The following is a 24,620-nucleotide window of genomic DNA, read 5'->3' as shown; positions in this document are numbered from 1 at the left end:
TGGAATACATTTTAAAAGTAACCTTCCCAACACTGCCAGTATCTAATGTTATAAAACAGCACTGCTGTTCAGCACTTATACTATTGGCACTACTGATACTCGGTTGTCACAAGAGTACTGCAATGTGATGCCACATACTAACAAAATGAGCAGTGATCATTGAGAAACAGATTACATACACATAGAAACACAGAAATGAAATCTGAGCCTCACTTAACCTGAGTTCTGTTATTCCACTTTTCCCATCATGGCAGGAACATAAGGATGGACAGGAATGGGCCGCTAACAGAAGCGACTGCAAAATGTGAAAAAGTACCAGCAGATGCATCCTTTGTCAAATTAACCTTACAAAAACACAGCCTTTTGTATATCCATGTTAGTAGCCCTATCTCTCTGATGTTGTTTCCAAGGTGCAGAGTGAAAAGGAATCCCAGATTAGCTGGGATTACGCTGCTTACGAGTGGCATGTAATCCCACACTTCAATCAGAATAACACATTAAAACATCGGGGCCAGCCTAAGGCTTTTTGAACCTTGTGGGGGGTCCGCCTGTGCACCGCCTCCTAATAGTTTTGTACATCGCAGCATAAGCATTAAACAGTCCTGCTAATGTTTTCACACACACCATGCTGGGGGTGGAGGTGGTTGAGAGGAAGAGGAGTGAAGGGGCACTGAAGTATTGTGGTTAGCACAGGACGGTCAACATCAGCTGGAGCCTTTGGAGTTTCCTCCCACAGTCTAATGTTAGGTTAACTGGTTGAGTCCATATCATTATAAGTAAGGTAATACTAGTGCAGACATGTTAATTAAATCAAAATAACATTACCAATTACACGGAAAATGACACCCGTGACAGCACTTTATTGTATCAGTGAATTAACGGAAACACCATTTTTACTTGTTTTACTGCCCCATAAATGCACATCACCTCAAAACTTTAAAACTGTACTGCTACATTACAAAGTAGCACAAAGCAACATACAAAGCATGTCACATAACTCAGCAGAAGCACACTGAGACACCACATACAAGCACAGGGCTCCTCTCTGAAGGTGATGCAAAATGATGCACATCCACACCGGTATTTAATGGGTTCTACTTTAGACTCAGATTTAGTTTAATCATGCTGATAAACTAAATGAACGCGAGTGATCACATACCTAAGGAAGTCTGATTATGAAATCATTACATAAAATAAAAAGGTTTTGTTTAAATTAAAAAAATAAAGTCATGAAAAACGTGGTGATGTGGTGGTTAGCAACTGTTGCCTCACAGCAAAAATGTTCTGTTTGGGGCTTTCACAGGTTCTCTCCGGGCACTCCGGCTTCCGTCACATCCAAAGACTGTGATTAAGTTAATTGGTGTGTTAGCCCTGTAATAGACAGGGCGTGTGCCATCTGTTTCCCTGGGACAGCAGCTTCAGCCCACCCAACATCAAATGGATAAGCAGAAGAAAATTGATGGGCCTATTTCCAAGCAGACATTTGGAGATTTACTGAAACTGCACTTAAACATGACTCCCAACTGTAAAATTGTATGAATTAACTAATGTATGCTTATCTACCCAAAATGTTAGTAATAGGAACACAAATTTTTGGCACACTACCAGGAAAAAAATATATGAAGATGGTTAAGGCCACATTAAGACAAAAATATTACTGATCATTTTGAGAATAAAGCTGAAATTCTATTCCAGAAATTCAAGGGAAAAAGTGGAAATACTATTTTTTAAAAATGTGGAGCTTACAGTTGTTTCAAGGCAAACTGCTGCTATACCCTGTACAAAATGTCTTGTGTAGATGAGTTAGTGAAATCATACCTCAGAGTCAGTTTTAGTTTCAAGGAAACGATTTAAACACAGTGTGGTGATGGGTATAAGGGGGTGAAAAAAGTCAGTGCAGAGCGTTGCATCTGGTCACAAGGGAAAAAACACATCGTGCAGTAAAGAGGATGGAGGACAAGACATGATAAGACAGCTGATCAGTTTGTGTCGCTGACTCATCTACACGAGGCTGTTTGTACAGGGTATAGCAGCCTTGAAACCACTGCGTCTCCATATTTCGACGTATTTCAGCTTTATTCTCAAAATGACCGATAATAATTGTTTCCTTAATGTGGTTCTTTTTAGTGGAGGAAGCATGTTTCCATAGAAACAAGCTTCCATACTATTTGCCGTTTTTCCGAGCATTTCCACGACTGTCTGGCTCAGTGTTCCACATAAGTGAAGGGAGATAACAACGCTGTCATTACTTTCCTGCCCTGTAGGTGGCGCCTTGTCACAGGGTCGATGAAGTTTAGACGCTTAAAAAAATCTGCTGGCTCCCGAGATCGAGAACGCGCTCTGAGTCGCTTCCCCAGCATGTGTTTACTCCTAAAAGTTCCTGTCACTGTACTAGCAGGACTATGTCTGCTGTGACGCCTCCTGTTCATGGCCGGCATGTTTCTCATCGACGTGAGTTAGAAGAGCTACCAACGGAAAACCGGAGAAGACAGCATATTCCTCCGCCTGTCCAGGGTGGAAGGCAGGCACCACTGCACAGCCAGCGGCACCGGGTAAAGCGGCCGAGCGGCGTTTGTTGAGCTAGCCGTAGCCGCCTTTTTCAGATTTCATGCTAACATTGTGGCAAACAGGGCCGAGTTGTCAAGATCTGGGAGCGGTTTCACCGTGTCGGCTTAGCCTGCCGTCAGGTTTAACTTTGTTTTTGAGCTTTATCTGTTGTCCTAACGTAAACACTTGAGTCAGATTCCATTCAGATGTTATTTTATTCGAAGAATTAAGCAAAGGATCCGCGGACAGGACAGGATATAACTTAAGTGGGGATATTATAGAAGCCATGTAACATCATACAATATGAAGTTAACGATCCCGTCTTCTTGTAAGACGCATTGCTTTGTGTCAGAACACGCGATTGATCATTGAACCCACAGTAAACTTGATCGGTCAAAGTACACCAGTGGCAGTGGGCCCTACTTTAAATATCACAAATCCTCTGTTATTTCTAATTGTTTTCTTTATTATTTCATTTAATAAAGAAAACTGCATCTATTGTGGTGTTATTAGTTCAGCAAGCGAGTTTTTAATCGACTACTGCCTTATTAATGAGCAACGGTAAATGTTCCAAAGTGGAAAAACAGGCATTTCAAAACTGATCTGCTCATTGTTTTGTGTTTTTGGAAATGTCACTGTTTTAAAATTTCACTGCATCCAACATCTGTCAAAGAAACATTTAATATTTTACAGCATCCACTTTCCAAATGCAAAAGTAAATAGATGATCTCCAATAATCGGAGGCAAACAGCCCTGACAGCAGCGTGTCTGCATGTTTAATGAGAGAGTTATCAGCACTCTGAAGCCTGTGCTGCTGAAAACGGATGTTGTAATGCTGTAGATGTTAATAATAATCCAGTGTCCAACCTAACAGCCCCAGGTCAGTGGCTCAGAGCCCATGTACATTTTATTGGCCTGTAGAAAGGAAAAAAAAGCCTTTATTCTTATATTTTTCTAAAGCATTTGCTCTCCGGAGTGTAGGAGGACCCGGTTCCACATTAAACTCTCATCATCACTGCTGCTGTTGATTTTTCTGTCTTCCTGTTGGGAAACTGGTGGGCTCTTTATCCATACTTTCATTATTGCAGGTCTGCTATGGTTGGCGCTATAGAGTGATGCAGTGAAACAATGAATTTTTATAATCGAGTTATTCCAAGTACTCGATGAATCAGCCCTACGTTATGCTTGAGTTGAGTTTTCTTCTATATGAACTATAAATGTGATGCTTTTTCACACAAGTGCAGCCGTGGAAATGTAAGCTCGTATGTAGACGTGATACGTGCCAGCAAAGCTTTGATTTGCTTGACAAAGGTCCATTAAATGATCTTACTTTTTGAGCGCAGTCTTGGCCTCAGTAGATGTGAGTGTGTTTGGCAGGGACTAAACCCGGGCCTTGCTGTATTCTTTCACATCTCGTCACCACTGGTTACATCTGTAATGCAGTGTTTCCCACAGAATTATGTAGCATTTGGAGCAGTACCAAAGGCCGGGGCCACCCACAGACTCTTTTTAATTCATTATAAATACTACCACATTAATCGTCATAGTAATTTGTATCTTCCTAGCTGAATGGATTCAGCATTAAGCTTTGAACTGTATCTAAAGGGACACTTTATCCTCAACCAAACAAACACGAACACACATAATCGTGTTTGATCAGCGTGTTGGTTTGTCTGTAGAAATGCCACGCTGGAATGAAGTTTTAGCTTGACTTGTCCAATCTTGTCGAGTCTTACTAGTCCTACTGGTTGGTTTGCTATCTTGGGTGAGATGCTGCCTTTATGGAATCTGAACTGTTACAAAAGCGGACAGTATGAGAACTGTGCAGTAGGGCTGGGCCATATTATACCGTTCACGGTAATACCGGTATAATGTTAGGCAACGATAGGAAAATGAAATATCACGATAGAATGGGAGTAAAACGCGCATGCGCAGTGCCTTTGTTTTCATACGCACATGGCCGATTGTTGAGTGAAACAGATGAACCAGCATTGGTTTGTAAAAATGGTGCAACTTCAGTGATGTGGAACTGGTTTGGTGTTTGTCCGTCAGATACACAACAAAGCACATTTTTTTGCAGAACATGCAAGCGGCCGTCGTTATTGTCGTATTTGTCGGACTAAGATGCTCTTAAATCTGGGAGTAATCTGGGTCCTAAACTCTGTATGCTTCAGGTCAAACAACACTGCAGCATCACTTAGAGTTAAAAACTGTCTAAATTCTTTCATCTTTAATAAAACGATCAGCATTGCTGCTTTACCAGGTGTAACTATAAAGTTTAACTTCCAGGCATCCATGAAAACAAAAGTTATTACATTTAACGGAGTTAGAAGTTAGCAGGAAGCTAGCGGAAGTTAGCTCGCTAGTTTCGCTAGTTACCTAAGCATGATATAGCATGTTCTGACTGAGAGATTTCTGAAAAAATTCAAACGTACAGCTCTGCTATCACTTCCAACATAAATGAAGACAGGAAACTAAACAGCAGTGACGTTTGTAAGGTTACTGAAGTTGGGCTAGCTGGTATATAATGATGTGCTACGTGATCGCTAGCGACACAGCTATGTTAGCATAACATAAACAGTGAAGCTGGAGGACGAACACTAACACTTTTCCACTTATAAAAGTTAACGTGAAGGTTCCTGATGGTTAGAGACAAATGCAATCGCATGGCAGGATGCTGTAAACGGACCAAACTTCAGTCAGGAGAACAACTGAGATAATCCATCCACAATACGAGGTTAGTCATTAATATACTGCAACAACATGGGAATAGAGCAGCTGCCAGAGAATTCAACATTAATGAATCAATGGTACAGAAGTGGAGGAAGCAAGAAGAATGAGTTTAATAAAGTTTGATTTATCTGACTGCTTTGTTTCGCTTAATGTGCCTTATAATCCCGTGCACCTTATGGTCCGAAAAATGCGTACTGCACACTGCAGTTTAATGTTGCAAAGCACCTCTTTTTAACTTCAGTGGATATTATACATGGTTATGCTCAGGATATGTCAGCCCATTTCTACTGGAAATGCCTTTTGGTTAAACTTTCAGCAAGGAATTTGCATTTGCACTGTTACATTTTTATAAAGCTTTAATGTACATAAAAACCAGCTTCTTGTTTAAGTGAAAATAAATGGAAGGTTGTCTTTTTGCGCTAGTAATGTTGTGGAGTTGTATTTTGTCTCGCATCAATTATATCGTCGGTTATATCGTTATCGCAAATTTTCAAATATATATCGTGATAAATATTTTTGGCCATATCGCCCTGCTCTACTGTGCAGCACAAATGGAGGCTGTGGAGAGAGACTGAACTACTACACAGTTAACTTCTGCGTAGATAGGCTTCTAGACTCAGCTTGTAGCATGTTCCATTAGGTGCTAGTACCAGGTACTTTGTATTTTAAGTACCTACTCAGCTGGGGTTGCAAGCAGTCTGAGACGATCCAAAAATGTGACATCAGAGGACTGCATGTCACTGATTGCCTAGTCATTGGCATCACTAGATGAGGCTTTTGTAGGACACAACTTTAGACCACAAAAATGGGAGCTCTACTAAGTTGCCTGACTTTCTTTAAATCATAACAGAGCGTCTTTTTTTTACGCTGCAGCAGAAACTGTTGGAGCACACTGCTGAATAAGAGCAGTTCATTAGTAGATGCACATCCAGTGTGATAGCCACACTGCTCTTTAAACCGGTCAGCTCACTTCTCTGGCTAAGCTAAAACAACAGCACATCATTACAGATACAAAGAAGTAACTGAGCGTTATAATTATGTGCTTCTCAAAGCTTCCGCTGTCACTGACTGTAGCTCTCTGCAGATCTCCACAGTGCAAACACATTGTGGCTGTCAGTTTCTCTACATACTGTCTATGTATAGTTTAACATTTTTATTTACGTTTGCTATTCATCTGTTCACAAGTTGAATTATTCTGAGTAAAAGTAACCTCTGAGGTCAAGCGTGCGCATACTCGTTTCTCACAATGTTTCTTTTCATTTTTTTCACTTAGTCGAGTAAGTGGTTGACAAAAATCTTCACAATCAGACATTTTCTTGCCCAATATATTACAGGATGCACTATAAGCTGTCTTACATTTTATACAAGTGTTGCATTAATTTACCTGCCATCTGAATTTAGGAATTCGTAAATATATCTTTGCCTCCACAGACTGATGTCAGCCAGAACCGCCCTCGAACTGATCCCAGTGCAACCTGGTCCCGCACGAATGATCCCAGTACCAGAGAGCCTCTGTTGGACGACTGTGAGCGAATGGGGACTCTGTTTGGTTCGCTCAACAAGTGTCTGCGGGGAATGGGCTTCAGCCAGATGTACTTTGGGGACAAAATAGTGGAGCCGGTCGTGATCGTCTTCTTCTGGCTGCTGCTCTGGTTCCTGGGCATCCAGGCCTTAGGACTGGTGGGAACTCTGTGTATTATCATCATCTACATCCAGAAATAATGTTGATGATTTGAGTGGTGCTTGGTGAAACTCTGGAGAGGCCTGTACTTATACACTCTTGGTGATTTACGATGCTTTATAATTGTGATTGTCCATCTGGAGCCTTCACTTGCTTTCCACAGTTGATGCAAACAATGGAGACTGATTAAAGAAAAACCAGCACAGAGCCAGATTAATGGATTTGATCATCTTGCAGTATTTACCACAGAGGACGCGGCGTCAGTTTGGGGTATTTTTGTGGCTGGTTTGATTGCATGCACGTTTATGTTCATGTACATTTTTGGGAGAAATATTAAATGAATCCCACAAAGATGATTCACTAATGTTTGCAGTGCACAGTTCACTGTGAACTGTGTTGAGTGTAATGCTAACAGTGTCTCATTTTGGGCCGGATGTGGTTGTGATTGTGTGTCTTTATTTGGACAGAGAAGGGCTGATTTATCGAGTGCATGAGTGATGTAGAGGCCTTCATGCTGTGAGCACAGTAGCTGAGCTCTGGCTCATCGTGCTTCACTCAGTCCTCATTCTGCATCCACATGTTTCTGCATCAGGACAGAGGAGGAGAATCCCGAAGCATGGAAGTTACAGTGACCTGATGGGCTTCCAGTGTGTCAAAGATCATTCCACAACGACACAATCTGTTGTGTGTTTTCTCAGCCTGCACAAATATGGCGACTGTTTTCTTTCTTTCTGATTTTACAGTTGTTACGAAGCAAATTGAAATGTAATTTCCAATGTGACAATAATGAGACTCGGAGCTGCACGATGTCACGATGTGACGATGTGGAATTTTGACTTTGACGCATACCTGCACCCTCACACAGCCTGCTGAAAACAAACCGTGTTGTGCATGTTTAAGAGTAACGGTAACATGAACAACTTAGCGGTTACGCTCAGATTTCAGGTTTATATTGTGGGAATTGTAATAACAGCGCCCTCCTCTGGTTGAGTCCTGCACTACACCTGGCCTGTCAGATTTATGCAGAGAATCGCTGTCAGCCTGCATGACCACACAGTGCATTGTCCGTTCTAACAGAATTTGCCTTGATATCAAATTATCTAAATTGCCATCGAACTTTGAACTCCCATCAGCTCATCTGAAGACTTTATCGGTCATGCTAATAGTGAACACAGTCCGTAATCTCTTAATATCGTGTCATTGCCAGAAACACCTTTAGTCTCCTTTGCAATGATTCTGCAGGATTTTATTAGATGGTTAAAATTATTTGAATAGATTTAAAGTGAATATCATTAATGGAGTGTTGTCATCCACCCACACCCACATAGTATGACATGCATGCTGCTGGGAAAAGGAGAGAAAAGAAGAGACTGAAAAGTTTATTTCCGCCTCCAGGATGACCAGAAGAGAACACACAGTTCACCACAATGTAACCAGTTTACTTAAGAGCGAGGTTATCTGAGCACGTAATGATTTAGTGGTTCTGGAGTTTTTTTCTTTGACTTGAAAGTGGAAAAATTAAGCTAGAATGATACACTGGTGAACTTTGAGGACTAATTCCTGCCCCATGCAGCTGATCAGAGCCACTGCATGGTCTCTGTGGGCAGTCGAGTATTTCACCGCAGTCTTCCACTTTGTGTTTGCTAGTGTGGTAGAGTGGCTGTGAACATCAGGCCAGGATGTTGTATGTTCCTAAACTAAATGCGATAATGAAGATATTGTTATTTTGTTAAACACAAGTGTGTGACAGCGTGTTCAGCTGAAATCCTAACATCGCACACTTTAATGTGTGCTGTGCAAACTAATCTGTGACCTCTCAGGTTTCCAAAGAGCTGAATGCTTAAAACAGCAAATGCTGATGTGAGTAAACCCTGGACTCGCCTTTGCTCTTGTCTCAGGTTATTTAAGTATATTTGTGTTCAGACGTGCAGGTGTCTACATTAACTACACTCTAATCATGGGGAATGCATAATCACAGATGGTAAGCTACTGGTTTCCAATGGCCAAGCTACATTTGTCCCTCCTTTAAGATGCTGCAATCAGCTATTATCAAAATAAAGTATTTTTCATATGGCAAACATGTCATCTAATGATATTCCAGTGTATTAATAAAATGTTTTTAAAAATATTCTCTGGTTGTACTGTGTTTAAAAAAAAAAAAAAGTTATTCCCAGAAAGTAACAAATTACTCTTTACTTAAAAAAACATAAGTAATCACACCATGTAGAAAGTAATTTGTTACATTAGTTCCATCATATTTTTGTTACTTGGCAACTTAATATGGAAAGTTGTCTGCCATTAAACAGCACAAGCTTACAGTAAGTTTGTAGGTCTGTAAGACTAGGAAGAGATCAAAGTGCCAGGACATTGTGAGACCACACACTTTGAGCATCGAGCTGCATCTGGTTTGGATGTCACGTCCGCATGTTGTCTTTGCAGGTGCTTGCAGAACTTCAGTGTCATGTTTTGCAACAGTAGGTGTTTCTGCACTGGCACAGTTTATACCTTATTATCACATTGTTTGTGTAATAACTGGCTGTAATACTCACGTCTGCTCTCCTCCAAAGCGGTACATCATTGCCGCTTGAATGAGCTGAGCTCAGGCAGTTGTTGCAAATGTTTACCTTATAAGCCCCAACAGATCATTTCTATGCATCTGTCATTCAGATTATTAGTACAGCAATGTTTTATATATTTTAAATCTGTATGCAACAGTCTGTACTAGTCATCAGGGTAGACAGTCGGATCCATTCTACAAGTGAAACGTTGTTCTTCACTTTTCTGTGTGTGAGCCCACAACTACAGATTACATGTATTCACAGTGGATGGTAATCAGCTCGTGCTAAGCTGTCAGCGTGACATACAAATAAACTATAATATAAATCTCAAATATTTATACACTTACAGTGGGGCAAAAAAGTATTTAGTCAGCCACCGATTGTGCAAGTTCCCCCACTTAAAATGATGACAGAGGTCAGTAATTTGCACCAGAGGTACACTTCAACTGTGAGAGACAGAATGTGAAAAAAAAAATCCATGAATCCACATGGTAGGATTTGTAAAGAATTTATTCGTAAATCAGGGTGGAAAATAAGTATTTGGTCACCTCAAACAAGGAAAATCTCTGGCTCTCACAGACCTGTAACGTCTTCTGTAAGAAGCTTTTCTGTCCCCCACTCGTTACCTGTATGAATGGCACCTGTTTGAACTCATCATCTGTATAAAAGACACCTGTCCACAGCCTCAAACAGTCAGACTCCAAACTCCGCCATGGCCAAGACCAAAGAGCTTTCGAAGGACACCAGGAAAAGTATTGTAGACCTGCACCAGACTGGGAAGAGTGAATCTACAATAGGCAAGCAGCTTGGTGTGAAAAAATCAACTGTGGGAGCAATCATCAGAAAATGGAAGACATACAAGACCACTGATAATCTCCCTCCATCTGGGGCTCCACGCAAGATCTCATCCCGTGGGGTCAAAATGATCATGAGAACGGTGAGCAAAGATCCCAGAACCACACGGGGGGACCTGGTGAATGACCTGCAGAGAGCTGGGACCAAAGTAACAAAGGTCACCATCAGTAACACACTACAACGGCAGGGAATCAAATCCCGCAGTGCCAGACGTGTTCCGCTGCTGAAGCCAGTGCATGTCCAGGCCCGTCTGAAGTTTGCCAGAGAGCACATGGATGATACAGCAGAGGATTGGGAGAATGTCATGTGGTCAGATGAAACCAAAGTAGAACTTTTTGGTATAAACTCAACTCGTCGTGTTTGGAGGAAGAAGAATACTGAGTTGCATCCCAAGAACACCATACCTACTGTGAAGCATGGGGGTGGAAACATCATGCTATGGGGCTGTTTTTCTGCCAAGGGGACAGGACGACTGATCCGTGTTAAGGACAGAATGAATGGGGCCATGTATCGTGAGATTTTGAGCCAAAACCTCCTTCCATCAGTGAGAACTTTGAAGATGAAACGAGGCTGGGTCTTCCAACATGACAATGATCCAAAACACACCGCCCGGGCAACAAAGGAGTGGCTCCGTAAGAAGCATTTGAAAGTCCTGGAGTGGCCTAGCCAGTCTCCAGACCTCAACCCCATAGAAAATCTGTGGCGGGAGTTGAAAGTCCGTGTTGCTCGGCGACAGCCCCAAAACATCACTGCTCTCGAGAAGATCTGCATGGAGGAATGGGCCAAAATACCAGCTACTGTGTGTGCAAACCTGGTAAAGACCTATAGTAAACGTTTGACCTCTGTTATTGCCAACAAAGGTTATGTTACAAAGTATTGAGTTGTATTTTTGTTATTGACCAAATACTTATTTTCCACCCTGATTTACGAATAAATTCTTTACAAATCCTACCATGTGGATTCATGGATTTTTTTTTCACATTGTCTCTCACAGTTGAAGTGTACCTCTGGTGCAAATTACTGACCTCTGTCATCATTTTAGGAGGGGGAACTTGCACAATCGGTGGCTGACTAAATACTTTTTTGCCCCACTGTAAGTGTATAAATATTTGAGATTTATATTATAGTTTATTTGTATGTCACGCTGACAGAAATGTGAACACTGTGTCATTGGTTTGGCTGTCAAACATCTAATACACCATGGATCAGCCTTCGCCTAGTCTCCCTGATGTGCACTTCTTCTGTTGCAACACAGTATTTTATTCTCTTTTGTATAGTATGTTATTCTACTTTATCTTCTATTCTATTGTTCTTTTCTTAATTGTTGCTGCTTTTAACTTTAACTGTCCACTTCCTGCCATGACCAAACAAATTTCCCAGGTGTGGGACTAATAAAGGTTTATCTTATCCCATCACATCAGAGGAGTCACCCCGTGGTATTCTGAAGATAAGTAAAGACAATAGATATAAACACAGAAGCAGCACAGATTCCTTTTGGCACACCACCGGCTTTCACGTCCTCGGGGGACGTAGCCCTTGTACCTTTTTGACTTTGCTGTGTGGGTATGTGTGTCAGTGATTTGAGTGTAATATTCCCAAATTTGTGTGCATTTCATTTCCAATACCAGTTTTGCCTTTTTGATGATACGAAATGTTCTTTTTGTCTCAGCTTTTGTTGCTTTGCTGTAGTTTCTCTTCACACACATGCCCACAAAGTTATGGTTGATGTGATACGATTTACAGGAGCGTAAAATCTTCACGTATTAGTCAGATCTGTTAGCGTATTTACCTACCATCCATCCAAAATGTGGTTACTGTGGATGAATCCTTACTTGCATTAACTGTAAGATGAGAAAACATAAACGCACTCAGGTCTGCTGTAGCTGCATTCTTCTAAACAGTTGGTGTGGGTATGTGCAAAAGCTCAGTATACAAATGAAGAATCACAACAGGAAACAGTCTTTTTGAGGATTTTTCCACATTTCCAGATGCAGCAACCTTCCTGTTTGTCATCTGACAACCTGAGAGAAGAACAAGCTTCCCACCTGCACTGCCGGGTTACAGGACGTGTCAGTCAAAATGATACCAAAATCATTTTCTGACACCTTTATTCATTTACAAAGAAACAACATATGTTGCAGCGTATACAGATGACTGTGAGCAAAATGAAAGTGCATCGTCACACAGATCGACCTGCAGTAACACAGGTGTACACTTTGATATCAGGTAAATGTTTGAGACCAATAAAAGTTGAATCTCATGGTAACAAAGATCAATAGTCAGAACACAAAGATAACATTCAAAGTTTTAGTTTTAAATTATGTATATGCAGATAAACATACTGAATACACTAACATTTACAAGCAATGTACAGTATATACAGTGCACTTTCACCTCCACAAACCTGTGAAGGCTGAAATATTCAACAGGAGTCAACATACAAACCTTTTCAAGTATATCTGTCGGAGCGATTTTCCTCTGGAGAAATTCACCACCAATCAAAATTTAAAATAAACATTAAAAGCAGCGACCTGTTAACGATCACATCTTCTACCACACTTGACAAAGCAGTAGTGCATACACTTTACTGTACACGCCAGACTTCTGGGACCACATCATTGTCATGTCAGACCTGTAGACACTTCACATGAGAACTGAAGCTGAGCGTGAATGAATTACTGAGCTTATATTTCATGAGTTAAAGAAATTAACAAACTACGTTTGGCATTTTGAGTCCGACTCCTCACTGACTGAGATTTTGAACTAAAAATAAACAGACAATTTCAAGACATCACACTGGACAGGGGCAAGCTGCTGTGACTTTTTTTCAAGAGTTATTTATTGAACTCCTGATAAATCCAGCTCAGTGTCCATTGCCAGCCTCCAAGAGGATGCGGCTGGGCTCAGTGAATTTGGCTGTGACGATGTAAAACAGAGCGGGTCCTGGCACGAGGGCCAACAGCGGCAGGTCCTGTTCCAGCTTGTCCAGTCGGGAGATCGAGATGATGCCGTAAGCATGCAGCAGCCAGTGGCTGAACAGGACGATGAGACGCTTCTTCTTGGCAACCAGATTCTTAAAAGACTGTGTTCAAAGGAGATGGGTTATGGTAAGTGGACAGAGAAGAGAAATAACCCATACACATATGTCAGCTTCCAAACGCAAACAAACATGTGCAGTAATGACAGCAAACCAGACAGAGTCCTGAACATACATGCATACGTGTGTGTGTGTTCACAAGTTATCATGTTCGTGTGGGGTCTGTCTACACTGCCTGCCCGCTGAGGGGGCAACAATACCCCATCAGCCTTTTACAGGTAAGGGGTTTAAAAAAAACACAACAACAACAACAACCATCTACAGTCTAGAGTAGTTCCTAATTCCTAAATGGTTAGTGCCCACACAATTAGTTTGGAGGAGTCATTTTGCTGTTGTAACTTTATACAAGTCGATGAATAAACACTGTAAAGAAGTATAATTAGTATCCAACCTCATATCAAATCGAAGAACTTCTTGATCACAATTGTAAAGTTAAACTGGGAAATAAGAAATGCCCACACCGCAGTGACTGTAGTTACCTGTATCTCAGAGGCAGACATGTAAACAGCCAACGTGACAAGAGACAGGACCAGGATGATGTAGGGGAATGCATAGTCTGAAACAATAACACAGTCGTCTTTACTCAGAGTTATTTAAACAAAAAGGGCATTAGTCATAGTCTTATGAAAGCTGTAAAACAAAAATGATACCACAGTGTGAACTAAGAAGCAGAGTCCCACAGGTACTCACAGAGCAGTCCTCCTCCTATAGCCTGCAGCACAGTGAGGATCGGGAAGAAGTACAGAGCAGCATAGATGCTCTTAAAACGGTCGGATTTGCCCAAACCACACGCCATCTTCTTCACCAACAGAGGACGCAGCATCATCATTAGTATCAAGCAAAATGCATAGTAGATCAGCACGATCGTGTAGCTGAGAAAAAGGACATTGAGGAGTTCGTGTTACGCTGATGCAACAGATACAGAATGAATGACAAGCCTGAGGTGACCTCCCACCAGCCTATGCACCAGTTCAGAAGGAAACTGCACAAGAGTTAAAAAAGAGAATAAAGAATCAGAAGCATGTTGATCGGTTTACTCATTCAGCAGGTGTCTGTTCAGCTTGTCTAATAAACAAAGTAGCCTCGATCAGTGTGAGGCTACTCTCCTGCTGCTTCATATCGAATGAACCTCCCAGTGTTTCTCCTGTCAGCACGCTGCTGCCAGCCTCCACCACCCAGCATCAATGTGTCCACCTGTCATGATCTGCAGTGTAACAGGAGGAAAAGTCATCTAAGAACTCATCTGACTGAAACACTAAGATCCAATAAGTAACCTCAATCTTTTGAATAAAGACTGGGTATGCTGGTCTCTCCTCAGCTTGCTGCCTGTACGTTGAGGTTTTTTCCCCAGTTGATAACAGGGTTTGTTCCCTGTGCCTCAGGGTCAGGGAACAGTTCCTGACGAGCGACAGTTCAGAGTACCCAGCCTTCTTAAAGTTGCTGGTGTTTGAGAGCGCTCCGTGTCTCTGCTGTCACTCATGTAGGCATCAACAGTGAGGCTGAAGGCACTGACTGGGAGGAACCACCTGCTTGACCTGAACCGTGTTCTGCTGTCCATAACTAAGCTTTTTCTTATTTAACGTATAATTGTATTTTCTTTTTTTTACATTTTGCCCTAAGACACAGAGCTCAGTGTCCCACAGTATGGCCTTGATGCCCTGCTGCAAACACACCTTTGTCCTCTTCTGTGGAGTGCTGGGAATTATTGTTTTATGGTTAATTGTAGAATTTGGCAAAATGATTACTGGTAATACTCACAGTGGGTACACAGCTTCCTGAGTGCAGTGTAATGTGTTGACATAGTCTGGACTTGGGTTGTACAGCATCGTGTACCAGTCTGAAAGCATTTGCACTCGACAAGAACGGATAGTGAGCATTCCCACAGGCTCTGTGACCAGCAGAGTGACCACAGCTGACATACTGCACTCCAACATGGCGGTCACATGTTGGAGTAAAGCACTGGAACTACAAAGGAAGAGCATGAGATCAAATGACAGAAAGAAAACACACTGTCCTCACAGACAAGAGCACTAAAGGGATTCTGTGCTTGGAACAAATACTCCCTAAGTTAGACATGTTTCATATAGCACCCCAACCAATCACAGCAGATGGCCCCGCCCCTCCCTGAGCCTGGTTCTGCTGGAGGTTTCTTCCTGTTAAAATGGAGTTTTTCCTTCCCACTGTCGCCAAACGACTTGCTCATAAGGGGTCATATGATTGTTGGGTTTTCTCTGTATGTATTATTGTAGGGTCGACCTTACAAGATAAAGTGCCTTGAGGCACTGAAATGAAGCCAAAAATTGTCACACTACAGGAAAACCTTAAAGACATAAAGCCCTGGGTAACTAGTTATTTTCTACTTCCAAATTCAGACAAATCAATGTTCTGAACAAGACCTTCAAAATTAGACATTTATGAGTGATGCTGAAAAATTAGTTCATACCGCAACTTAACAGCAGCACAATTTGAATTCCTTATTATTCAGCTATCAAACACTAATTAGACTCAAAATGCCACAGTGACTGAAACGGGGGGGGTTGCACACGTGTTGAAGAACAAAACAAATAGTAATATTAGACAAAAACAACCCAAGTAAGTACAAAATGTGCTGAGGGCAAAACCTTCTCCAAACCTACTGTATATGGTCTTATTTAAGAGTAATTGCCTCCTAAACCTACTAACTAGACCCTTAGAAGCAAGAACTGCAATCAAGCATTTACAATAACTGGCAATGAGTCTGTCACGTAACTAGAAGCTCATTTTTCTTTACAAAACTGTTTTAATTCAGCTACACTGCAGGGTTTTTCAGCGTGAATGACCTGTTTAAGGTCAAAGCTGTTTATTTTAAGCCCTGACACTGACTACACCAGTCCAAAACCTTCATTTTTTTATTTTTAAGCCATTAACAGGTGGACGTGGGGGTTTGTTACTGATCATTGTTCAAGTGTGTTTGAGCTTCTCCTCCATGATTTTCTGGTAGAGCGCAGAATTGACTCCATCAGTTACAGGAAGTCAACCAGGTCCTGAAGCAGCAAACAGCCCCAGAACAAACTGACACCACCATGTTTTACTGCTGCCATGTGTTGTTTTTATGAAATGCTATGTTAGTTTTACAACAGATGTAATGTGACTTCAGATCTCTTCTTGTCAGTGCACAGCATGCTTTTGCTTTGTCCAAAGTCTCTGGTGCAGGGGGCAATTACTTTTCCTACATAGTACCCTGAAAAATGCATTTTATATTTACTTGATTTATCTTTGTCTAATATTAAAGTTAGTCGTAGTTCCCTAGATATAGCCAAGCTATACCATTCAACATTATACTGTGACAGGAATAGAAAAAAGTGTAGTTCAACATGAAATCCTGAGAACTTGAATTTGTTTGAAAACATAATAGTAAGGTCTCCACTACTGAAGGCTTGTAGAAAGATAGGGGGCTGAAATTTAAGGGATGGCAATCAAGAACCTTGTAATTATCAGTCTGCTCGTCTGTGGATTCTGCTTGTCGTTTCCACTTACACTACAGTCAGCTGGAGGAGGGAAATAGTGGAACAGTCTGCAGCGTAGATGTGGACGTTATTTTTGTTGTTATTGCACAAAAGGACGACAGCATGTTAGTAAAGTTCAAACTGCATCCAGAACAGAAACAACTGCATTGTACTGCTAACAGAACATCACAGACAACGCTAAGCTAGCCAGAGCGATATTAAAGCTGAGTAAATGCTGACCGGGCGGGGGCGGGGTCACGTCAGCCCCGTGTTCATTTTTATTTGAAGTGTTTTCTATTTATTGTTTCATTATGACTTTCTTATAATGCTACAGTTATAAGACGGAGTGTTTTTGTCATAAGGCGTACTGCTGCCACAGATGAACCTTTCAGGTGTGTCTGGTATTAAACATAATCTAATGTTAGGCCTGTGTGCAGCCTTAAACTGCTTATTTGCCTTTTTTCAGTTACATGTTTTCATAGAAGCAAAGGTTAGAACAGCAGAAGTCTGAATGTTATAATTCAAATTTGGGACTATTTTATTTCACTTAATAGAAAAAGTACATTACTGCTACAGTTTACATATTCTTTACATTTGCTATTTTATATAGTAATATTTTATGTTTGGCCTTTAGAGATGTGTTTACAATATTAATTACACATTAGACCAGAAGTGCCACTGAGTGCTCATTATATAAACTCTTCATTAAGTTTGAAGTTATGCAATATGACTTATGGACATGATCACTTTGGTCACTTCACACAGAAGTAACTTCCTCTGTACAGCAGCAGCTTTGGAACTCAGTCTCACCTCTTCTTTCCAGAGTACCATTCAATAAAGAACCAGTGCAACACAAGAGGCAACATGGCCATAAACCCCAGATAGAGCCAGTCGTAGATCTCAGGAGACTCGATGCAGCGCTCACACACTTTCTGCATGTTGGCCCGCTCTCCTCGAGGACAAACCTGCCAAAACACATTATTGTGAGTACAATCTGAATCTCATCCAAATCCACTCTTAAAGCTGTCTTTCATTTAATTGCGCTGCTACATTCATTCAAATCCACCATTCAATGCTTTTTTAATACTTTGAATACAGAACACAACAACTGAACGTTACAACTTAACAATTACAGTTACTGCTTTGTGCTTACAACATATAAACGTAGTAAAATTAAAAACGTGATGACCTCAGATTACAGGAACAAAAGTCCAGACAGTGACTATAAAAACGACTGACCAGGAACAGTCGCAGGTGTCACAGCTGGTTTATTTAACGCTTTCTTTGGTGTGTGGGGAGACGTTGACATGCACTCTTCATTTTGCAGCGGATGACTTTCAGCTGGTGGAATCATTTCGTGGTACTGCTGCCTTTTGCTGCAATAGTTTTACAGCATGTTTTGCAAATTTCTGCATTTCGTTCTGCATCATCCTTGTGAAAACGAGTCAACAGCGAGTCTCGTTCACTCGCTCGTCTGTCACCATATTTTTCCCTAACTGGTAGAATATAAAGACGCATGCTCAGCACAGTGCGCCAGGTGGAAAATTTTCCAGTTGGGAGGGGGGATTAATGATGCATTTGCAGCGTGTGGGAGGAAAAAATGATTCATTATCTATTTTACACACGGTTATTGTAACTGAAAATAAGAACACTGGTAGAGTAATGAGCATTTCTTAAGTGCTGGCTAGTTATGACCTTTCTAAGTGGAGACGGCATGTTCTCTCTGTGCCTGTGAGAGTTTGGCTTCTCCAGCTTCCTGCCACATGTCCATTCATGTCTCTGCACTGTTCCTACAATTAGTGATAGTCCAGACTGTGATAGGCTCTACTGGCTCACAACTCGAACAAGCAGGACGAGCACTTCCGAATTTCCTCAGAACAGTCTGCTACACCACAATGACTGGATCTCAATATGGAAACCTGAATTATTATGAGCCGTGCTCTCTTTTATGATGCAAGGCGCAAAGTTAGACATACATCCACGTACTGTCTATCCAACAGCACATCAGCAACAACTAATGTTTAGTACTCACACCACATTCTCCCTCCACTGAGCCGTTGACCATCATCCTGCCACAGTACAGCCCTGGACATGTTGAACTCACGGCCACAGCTGCAAGCATACAAAACCATTGTGAAGTGTGCAAGCATCAATACTATAGTACAGTATTTTCAAACAATCAGGATGCTTGAAACTTAAAAATTGAGCTGTAAACTTTCTTTTAGCTTGGTGGTGGTATAAAGTTCATTTAAAACAGGCATGTCCAAAAAGTCTGGCCCGGGGACCAATCATGGCCCTTTCTGCCTACCTTAAAATGTATCATTTGTGGCCCACCGCCACAAACAGGATTAATAAAGTGTAATTTCTCTGTTCCTCATGTTGTCAGCAACATGAGATGTAACCAGTGAGTGTATACACCAACACAATACACACAATGGTAAGTCTCTTTAAAAATTAACCTGAGATTCAGCAGCTTTATCCCACACAGCCTGATCTTTGTGTTCATTTACTCTCCATATGCAAATGAAAAGTAGTTTTATTTTGTAATTCTTGTGTTATTGTTATGATTTTTGAAAGAATAATGATTATATCTCAAAAACAAAAGATTGAGTAAGATTGTTGGTCCTGGGTGACAGACTGGATGATGATGGCAGTGCAGAAGATGACGGGCAGCTCCTGTGACAGGTCGAACTTCCTGAGTTGCCGCAGGAAGTTCAACCTGTTGGGCCTTCTTCCAGACACAGTGTATGTGAAGAATATTGTACTTCCCATGAAAAGATGGATCCTAGGAATCTAAGGCAATCCACAGTGGGTGCACAGTACTGTTGAAGATGGCGAGAGTAGAGGGGGGGTCTCTAAAGGTCCACTGTCATCTCCACAGTCTTGAGCAGGTTCAGATCCAAGTGGTTCTTACTGTGTTGTGTGTATGTGACTTCAGGTCATCATACAGCCCACTCCAAAGTCAAAGGTAAATCCCACAGAGCACCACTGCACCTCCAATCAGAATCATGGTTAGGTTGTCTGCGTCGATGAAAACCAGGGAAAATATACGTAGAGAGGACCGTTTAAGAGTTCCTCTCTGGTAAAATGATGGGAGGATAACAGCAAAAGACGGAGCAAAAAACACAGGAACATGCAAAGCATGAGAACACAAAGCGCTGAGGCTCCATCCTCAGCGACATCTCGGATCATCTACTGAGCAGATGCACCTGTGGTATCAATTTCAAAAATCCAAGATGCCGTCTTTCTTGAGTTATCATACTCACAAGATTTTTTAATAAAGTTTGACATCTGACCGTGAGATCACTAAGATTTCAACTCATGTGAGATTTTCAATGTTAGACCTATGGTATGAATTTGAACATTTCTTCAGTTATCACATCCGCAAACTTGGGTGTCGACCCTGGCCCAGCAGGGGGATAAAGATACCCCGTCAGCTTTTTACAGCTGAGGGGTAAAGAGTAGAGGGTTAAAAAAATAGCAGGCCTACAAACAAAGTCTTTTTCTTAAGAAATGGAAAAAAAATCTGCAGGACGCAGAACCTGAGAGAGCATCTGACCCTTCAATCGATCCCTCTCTCGTTTGCTGAAGCCGGATCAGAAATGGTCACAGCAGAGGGTTTGCTGTCATGAAGCAATGTTTAAGGAAAGGAAACAGGAAGAAAAGGTAGACCAAATTACACAAGAACTGAACTTTAAAAACAAGGAGCGACATGTCTATTGGAGTGATGACTCTAAAATCTTTGGTTCAAACTTGTACATAGAAAGCGTGTATAGAGCTTAATGACTGATTGTCTACTATAAAACACAACGGATGCGCTCTCCAGCCAGTGGTGTTGGAGAGGTTGTCAAAATGAATGTAATTATAAACACAGACATTACTGTCAGGCATCTCTCTCCTCTCGGTTTCAGTGGGATAACTGCGCGTCTTATTTCTGAGGTAAGCCTCCCATGCAACACAGCAGCAGAGACGGGACACAACAACAAGACCCCCCACTCACACGTACACGTTGCGTGAGCTTGAGATGAACACATATCCACTCCAGTTCTTAGGAAAACTGTACACACGCTACTGCAGTGTATGTAACCGGCATGCAATATTTCTGTCACTTAGATAAGCTTCGAAGGCCGGGCGGTTGTTAGCTAAACTTCCAAGCTCACAGCTAAGGCTAACTTCCACATTTTATAAAAATACATATTATGAGAAACGCCGCAAAGTCTCTCAACACCTTAGGTATCATGTGAGGGTAAAAGGCGACCTCAACTTACCCATTTTGAGAACGATATGACTTGTAAATCTGCCTTTTAAAACCACAGCTTAATCGTGTTTGTTTGGGACTGCTGTAACCGGAAGTGGACCAGAACACTTCTCTTGTTTAGCCGACTGGTCTCCGCGTAGTGCTGCCCTCTGCCGTCTGTCGCTTTTCACTCCTTCTTGACATCTGTGGGGTTTTGTGACATTTGTGTTATTGTCACCTTCTGAGCTGCACCGGAATACTCAAAAACATCTGTGCTTTTTCTGTTTCTTATTTTTTAAGTGGAGCAGGTGGAGGAGCCTCAATATTAATTGCCATGGTTAATTCAGTAAGATATAAGCAGATGTCTCATAAGCTAAGCTAACTGACTTCATTACTAAATATATTTGTTACTGCGTTTATGCACTTATCACTTGGATCTCATAACTCATCAAAACAGTTTGTACTTTTGTCAGTCAGAATTTTAGATCTCTTGCGTTCCTGAATACTGTCAATCATTTAATTCGTTTTTACTATCAAATGACTTCAATCTATGTATGAGGGAGCAACGCCAGTAACACATTGTCAAAGTAAATGGGGTCTTTTGCACAGGTCAGTTTGTGTTGTGAAAAAAGGCATAACTGTTTTGAGGACATTCATTACAGTGATAAGCATCACTTTTCTGTGAGAACTGTGCCATAGTGATTGAGAAAAACTGTAATCTACCAGAATTTTCCCACACAACCATCTTTAGGGTTTACAGACACTGGCTTAAAAAAGAGAGATGCAGAGACTGGCAGTTCTCTGAGTGAAAATACCTTGTTGATGTCCGAGGTCAGAGGCTGACAGGAAGGCAACACTAACTCAATCAACCACTAGTTACAAAAGAGAGAAGAACATCTATAAACGCACAACACATGGGCTACAACAGCAGAAGACCACAAGAGGTGTCACTCCTTTAGCCAGGTCCAGAAAACTGAGGCTACAGTTCACAATGACTCACTGAAACTGAACAAGAAAAGATGCTGTACTCCAGTGACCTCCACAGTCCAGTAGAGCACCATTGGGATGAGCAGACAACAAATCTGACAAACAGTGAATCAGAATCAGAAAGGGTTTTATTGCCAAATGTTGAGCAGGTTTACAACATTAGGAAATCGCTGCGGTGCTTCAGTGCAAACATACTGTCATAAATTACGCTTAAATAGACATGAAAATAAGAATGAGAATAAGAATTAAAAGTGCTACGTAGATAGATATATACATGATATATACATGAGTGCAGGTGGTGATCAGTGCCAAACATGAAATGATGCAGTGACACAGCGTAGGGTCATGTGTTAGTGGTGGGGACAGTCATACGGTTATTGTTCATGTGTCCGACAGCAGAGGGGAAGAAACTGTTCTTATGGCGAGAGGTTCTGGTGCGAATGGACCGGAGCCTCCTGCCTGAGGGGAGCAGGTCAAACAGACTGTGTCCAGGGTGAGAAGGGTCAGCTGAGATCCGAGCTGCACGCCCCAGTGTCCTGGAGGTGTACAGGTCCTGCAGAGATGGGAGTCTGCAGCCAATCACCTTCTCAGCAGAGCGCACAACACGCTGCAGTCTCTGTTTGTCCCTGATAGTGGCTCCAGCGTACCACACGGTGATGGAGGAGGTGAGGATGGACTCGATGATTGCAGTGTAGAACTGCATCATCGTCCGTGTTGGCAGGTTGAATTTCTTCAGCTGCCTCAGGAAGTACATCCTCTGCTGGGCTTTCTTGATGACGGAGGTGATGGTGGGCTCCCACTTCAGGTCCTGGGTGATGGTGGTACCCAGGAAGCGGAATGAGTCCACAGAGGTGATGGGGGTGTCAGTCAGGATGATGGGGGGGAGTGGGGCTGTGTGCTTCCTGAAGTCCACAATAATCTCCACTGTCTTCTGGGCATTCAGCACCAGGTTGTTGTGGCTGCACCAAGACACCAGACGTTCAACCTCCCTCCTGTAGGCAGACTCGTCCCCGTCCGAGATGAGCCCAATGACGGTGGTGTCATCTGCAAACTTGATTAGCTTGACAGACTGGTGGGTGGAGGTGCAGCAGTTGGTGTACAGGGAGAAGAGCAGAGGAGAAAGAACACAGCCCTGAGGGGAGCCGGTGCTGATGGTCCGGGAGTCCGAGACATTCTTTCCCAGCCTCACATGCTGCTTCCTGTCCGTCAGGAAGTCAGTGATCCACCGGCAGATGGGATCAGGCACATTCATCTGGGAAAGCTTGTCTCGGAGATGGTCTGGAAGGATGGTGTTGAAGGCAGAGCTGAAGTCCACAAACAGGATCCTGGCGTAGGTTCCTGGGGAGTCCAGATGCTGCAGGATGAAGTGTAGGGCCATGTTGATGGCGTCATCTACAGACCTGTTGGCTCTGTATGCAAACTGCAGGGGGTCCAGGAGGGGGGCCGTGAGGGTCTTGAGATGGGAGAGAACTAGGCGCTCAAAAGACTTCATGACCACAGATGTCAGAGCCACGGGTCTGTAGTCATTTAGTCCAGTGATCCTAGGTTTCTTGGGGACAGGGATTATGGTGGAGGACTTGAAGCAGGCAGGCACATGACATGCCTGCAGTGAGGAGTTGAAAATGCCAGAAAACACTGGGGCCAGCTCGTTTGCACAGTGTCTGAGGGTGGCAGGAGACACACCGTCTGGGCCGGGAGCTTTCCGAGCATTCAGGTTCTTAAACTGCTTCCTCACATCTGCTTCATGAATATGAAGAGTTGTGGTGGGAGGAGGTGGTGTGAAATCCTCTTTTGTGTGGGGTGAGGAGGGGGGTGTTGCAGGTGAACGGTTTGAAGGTGGTGATGGCTCTATGGAGGGGGGAGAGGTGGGGGAATGAGTGTCCAAAGTGCCTCTATTGTTGGGGCCGTTGGAGGTGTGAAGGCTGCCTGATGGCTCGTCAAAACGGCAGTAGAAGTCGTTGAGGGTGTTGGCTAAGAGCAAGTCATCAGTGGAGTGGGGGGTTTTAGGCTTGTAGTTGGTGATATTCCTAAAACCTTTCCACACAGAGGCCGAGTCATTCTCTGAGATCTGCTGCTGCATCTTCTCAGAGTGCTGATGTTTAGCAATGTCCACTTCTTTAGTGAACCTGTACTTGGCCTCTCTGTAGCAGTCCCTGTCTCCGCTTCTGAACGCCTTACTCTTTTCCAGCCACAGCTTTTTGAGTTTAGGGGTAAACCAGGGTTTGTCATTGTTATAACTCACCCTGGTGCGTGATGGCACAATGCTGTCCTCACAGAAGTGGATATAGGAGGTGACAGTGTCCGTAGACTCGTCCAAGCTGTTAGAAGCAGCCTTCATTGTGTCCCAGTCTGTAGACTCCAAACACGTGCGAAGCTCCTCCACAGCCTCGTTGCTCCACAGTTTTTTGGTCCTCACGACAGGTTTGGAGAGCTTCAGCCT

The 24,620-nt window shown here is 42.5% G+C and overlaps 2 protein-coding genes across 4 annotated transcripts; one reads left to right on the top strand and one right to left on the bottom strand.

Moving 5' to 3' along the window:
• Window positions 1-2,161: 2,161 nt before the first annotated feature.
• fam241a (family with sequence similarity 241 member A) lies at window positions 2,162-9,089 on the top strand. The gene is made up of 2 exons (XM_085441728.1): window positions 2,162-2,552; window positions 6,712-9,089. The coding sequence occupies exons 1-2, from the start codon at window positions 2,403-2,405 to the stop codon at window positions 7,000-7,002; spliced, it is 441 nt and encodes a 146-aa protein (XP_085297854.1). The 5' UTR covers window positions 2,162-2,402; the 3' UTR covers window positions 7,003-9,089.
• A 3,376-nt stretch (window positions 9,090-12,465) lies between these two features.
• Window positions 12,466-21,402, bottom strand: jkamp (jnk1/mapk8 associated membrane protein). Of its 3 annotated transcripts, XM_085441424.1 has the most exons (7): window positions 21,225-21,402; window positions 18,989-19,068; window positions 17,767-17,921; window positions 15,230-15,436; window positions 14,162-14,343; window positions 13,951-14,027; window positions 12,466-13,456 (listed from the first exon to the last, which is right to left on the bottom strand). In XM_085441424.1, the coding sequence occupies exons 1-7, from the start codon at window positions 21,226-21,228 to the stop codon at window positions 13,238-13,240; spliced, it is 924 nt and encodes a 307-aa protein (XP_085297550.1). In that variant the 5' UTR covers window positions 21,229-21,402; the 3' UTR covers window positions 12,466-13,237. The 3 variants fall into 3 exon arrangements, with proteins under 3 accessions (XP_085297550.1, XP_085297551.1, XP_085297549.1); XM_085441425.1 differs by lacking the exon at window positions 18,989-19,068 and having other exon boundaries at window positions 21,225-21,401; XM_085441423.1 differs by lacking the exon at window positions 21,225-21,402 and having other exon boundaries at window positions 18,989-19,078.
• Between the last annotated feature and the right edge of the window lie 3,218 nt (window positions 21,403-24,620).

Source organism: Copadichromis virginalis, linkage group LG19 (genome assembly GCF_057382275.1).
Source record: "Copadichromis virginalis isolate Kocher_CV1m ecotype Utaka linkage group LG19, C_Virginalis_male_GT1.1, whole genome shotgun sequence".
NCBI lineage: Eukaryota > Metazoa > Chordata > Actinopteri > Cichliformes > Cichlidae > Copadichromis > Copadichromis virginalis.
The sequence above is the reverse complement of the archived record's forward strand: the minus strand, read 5'-3'. Positions and strand labels throughout refer to the sequence as shown.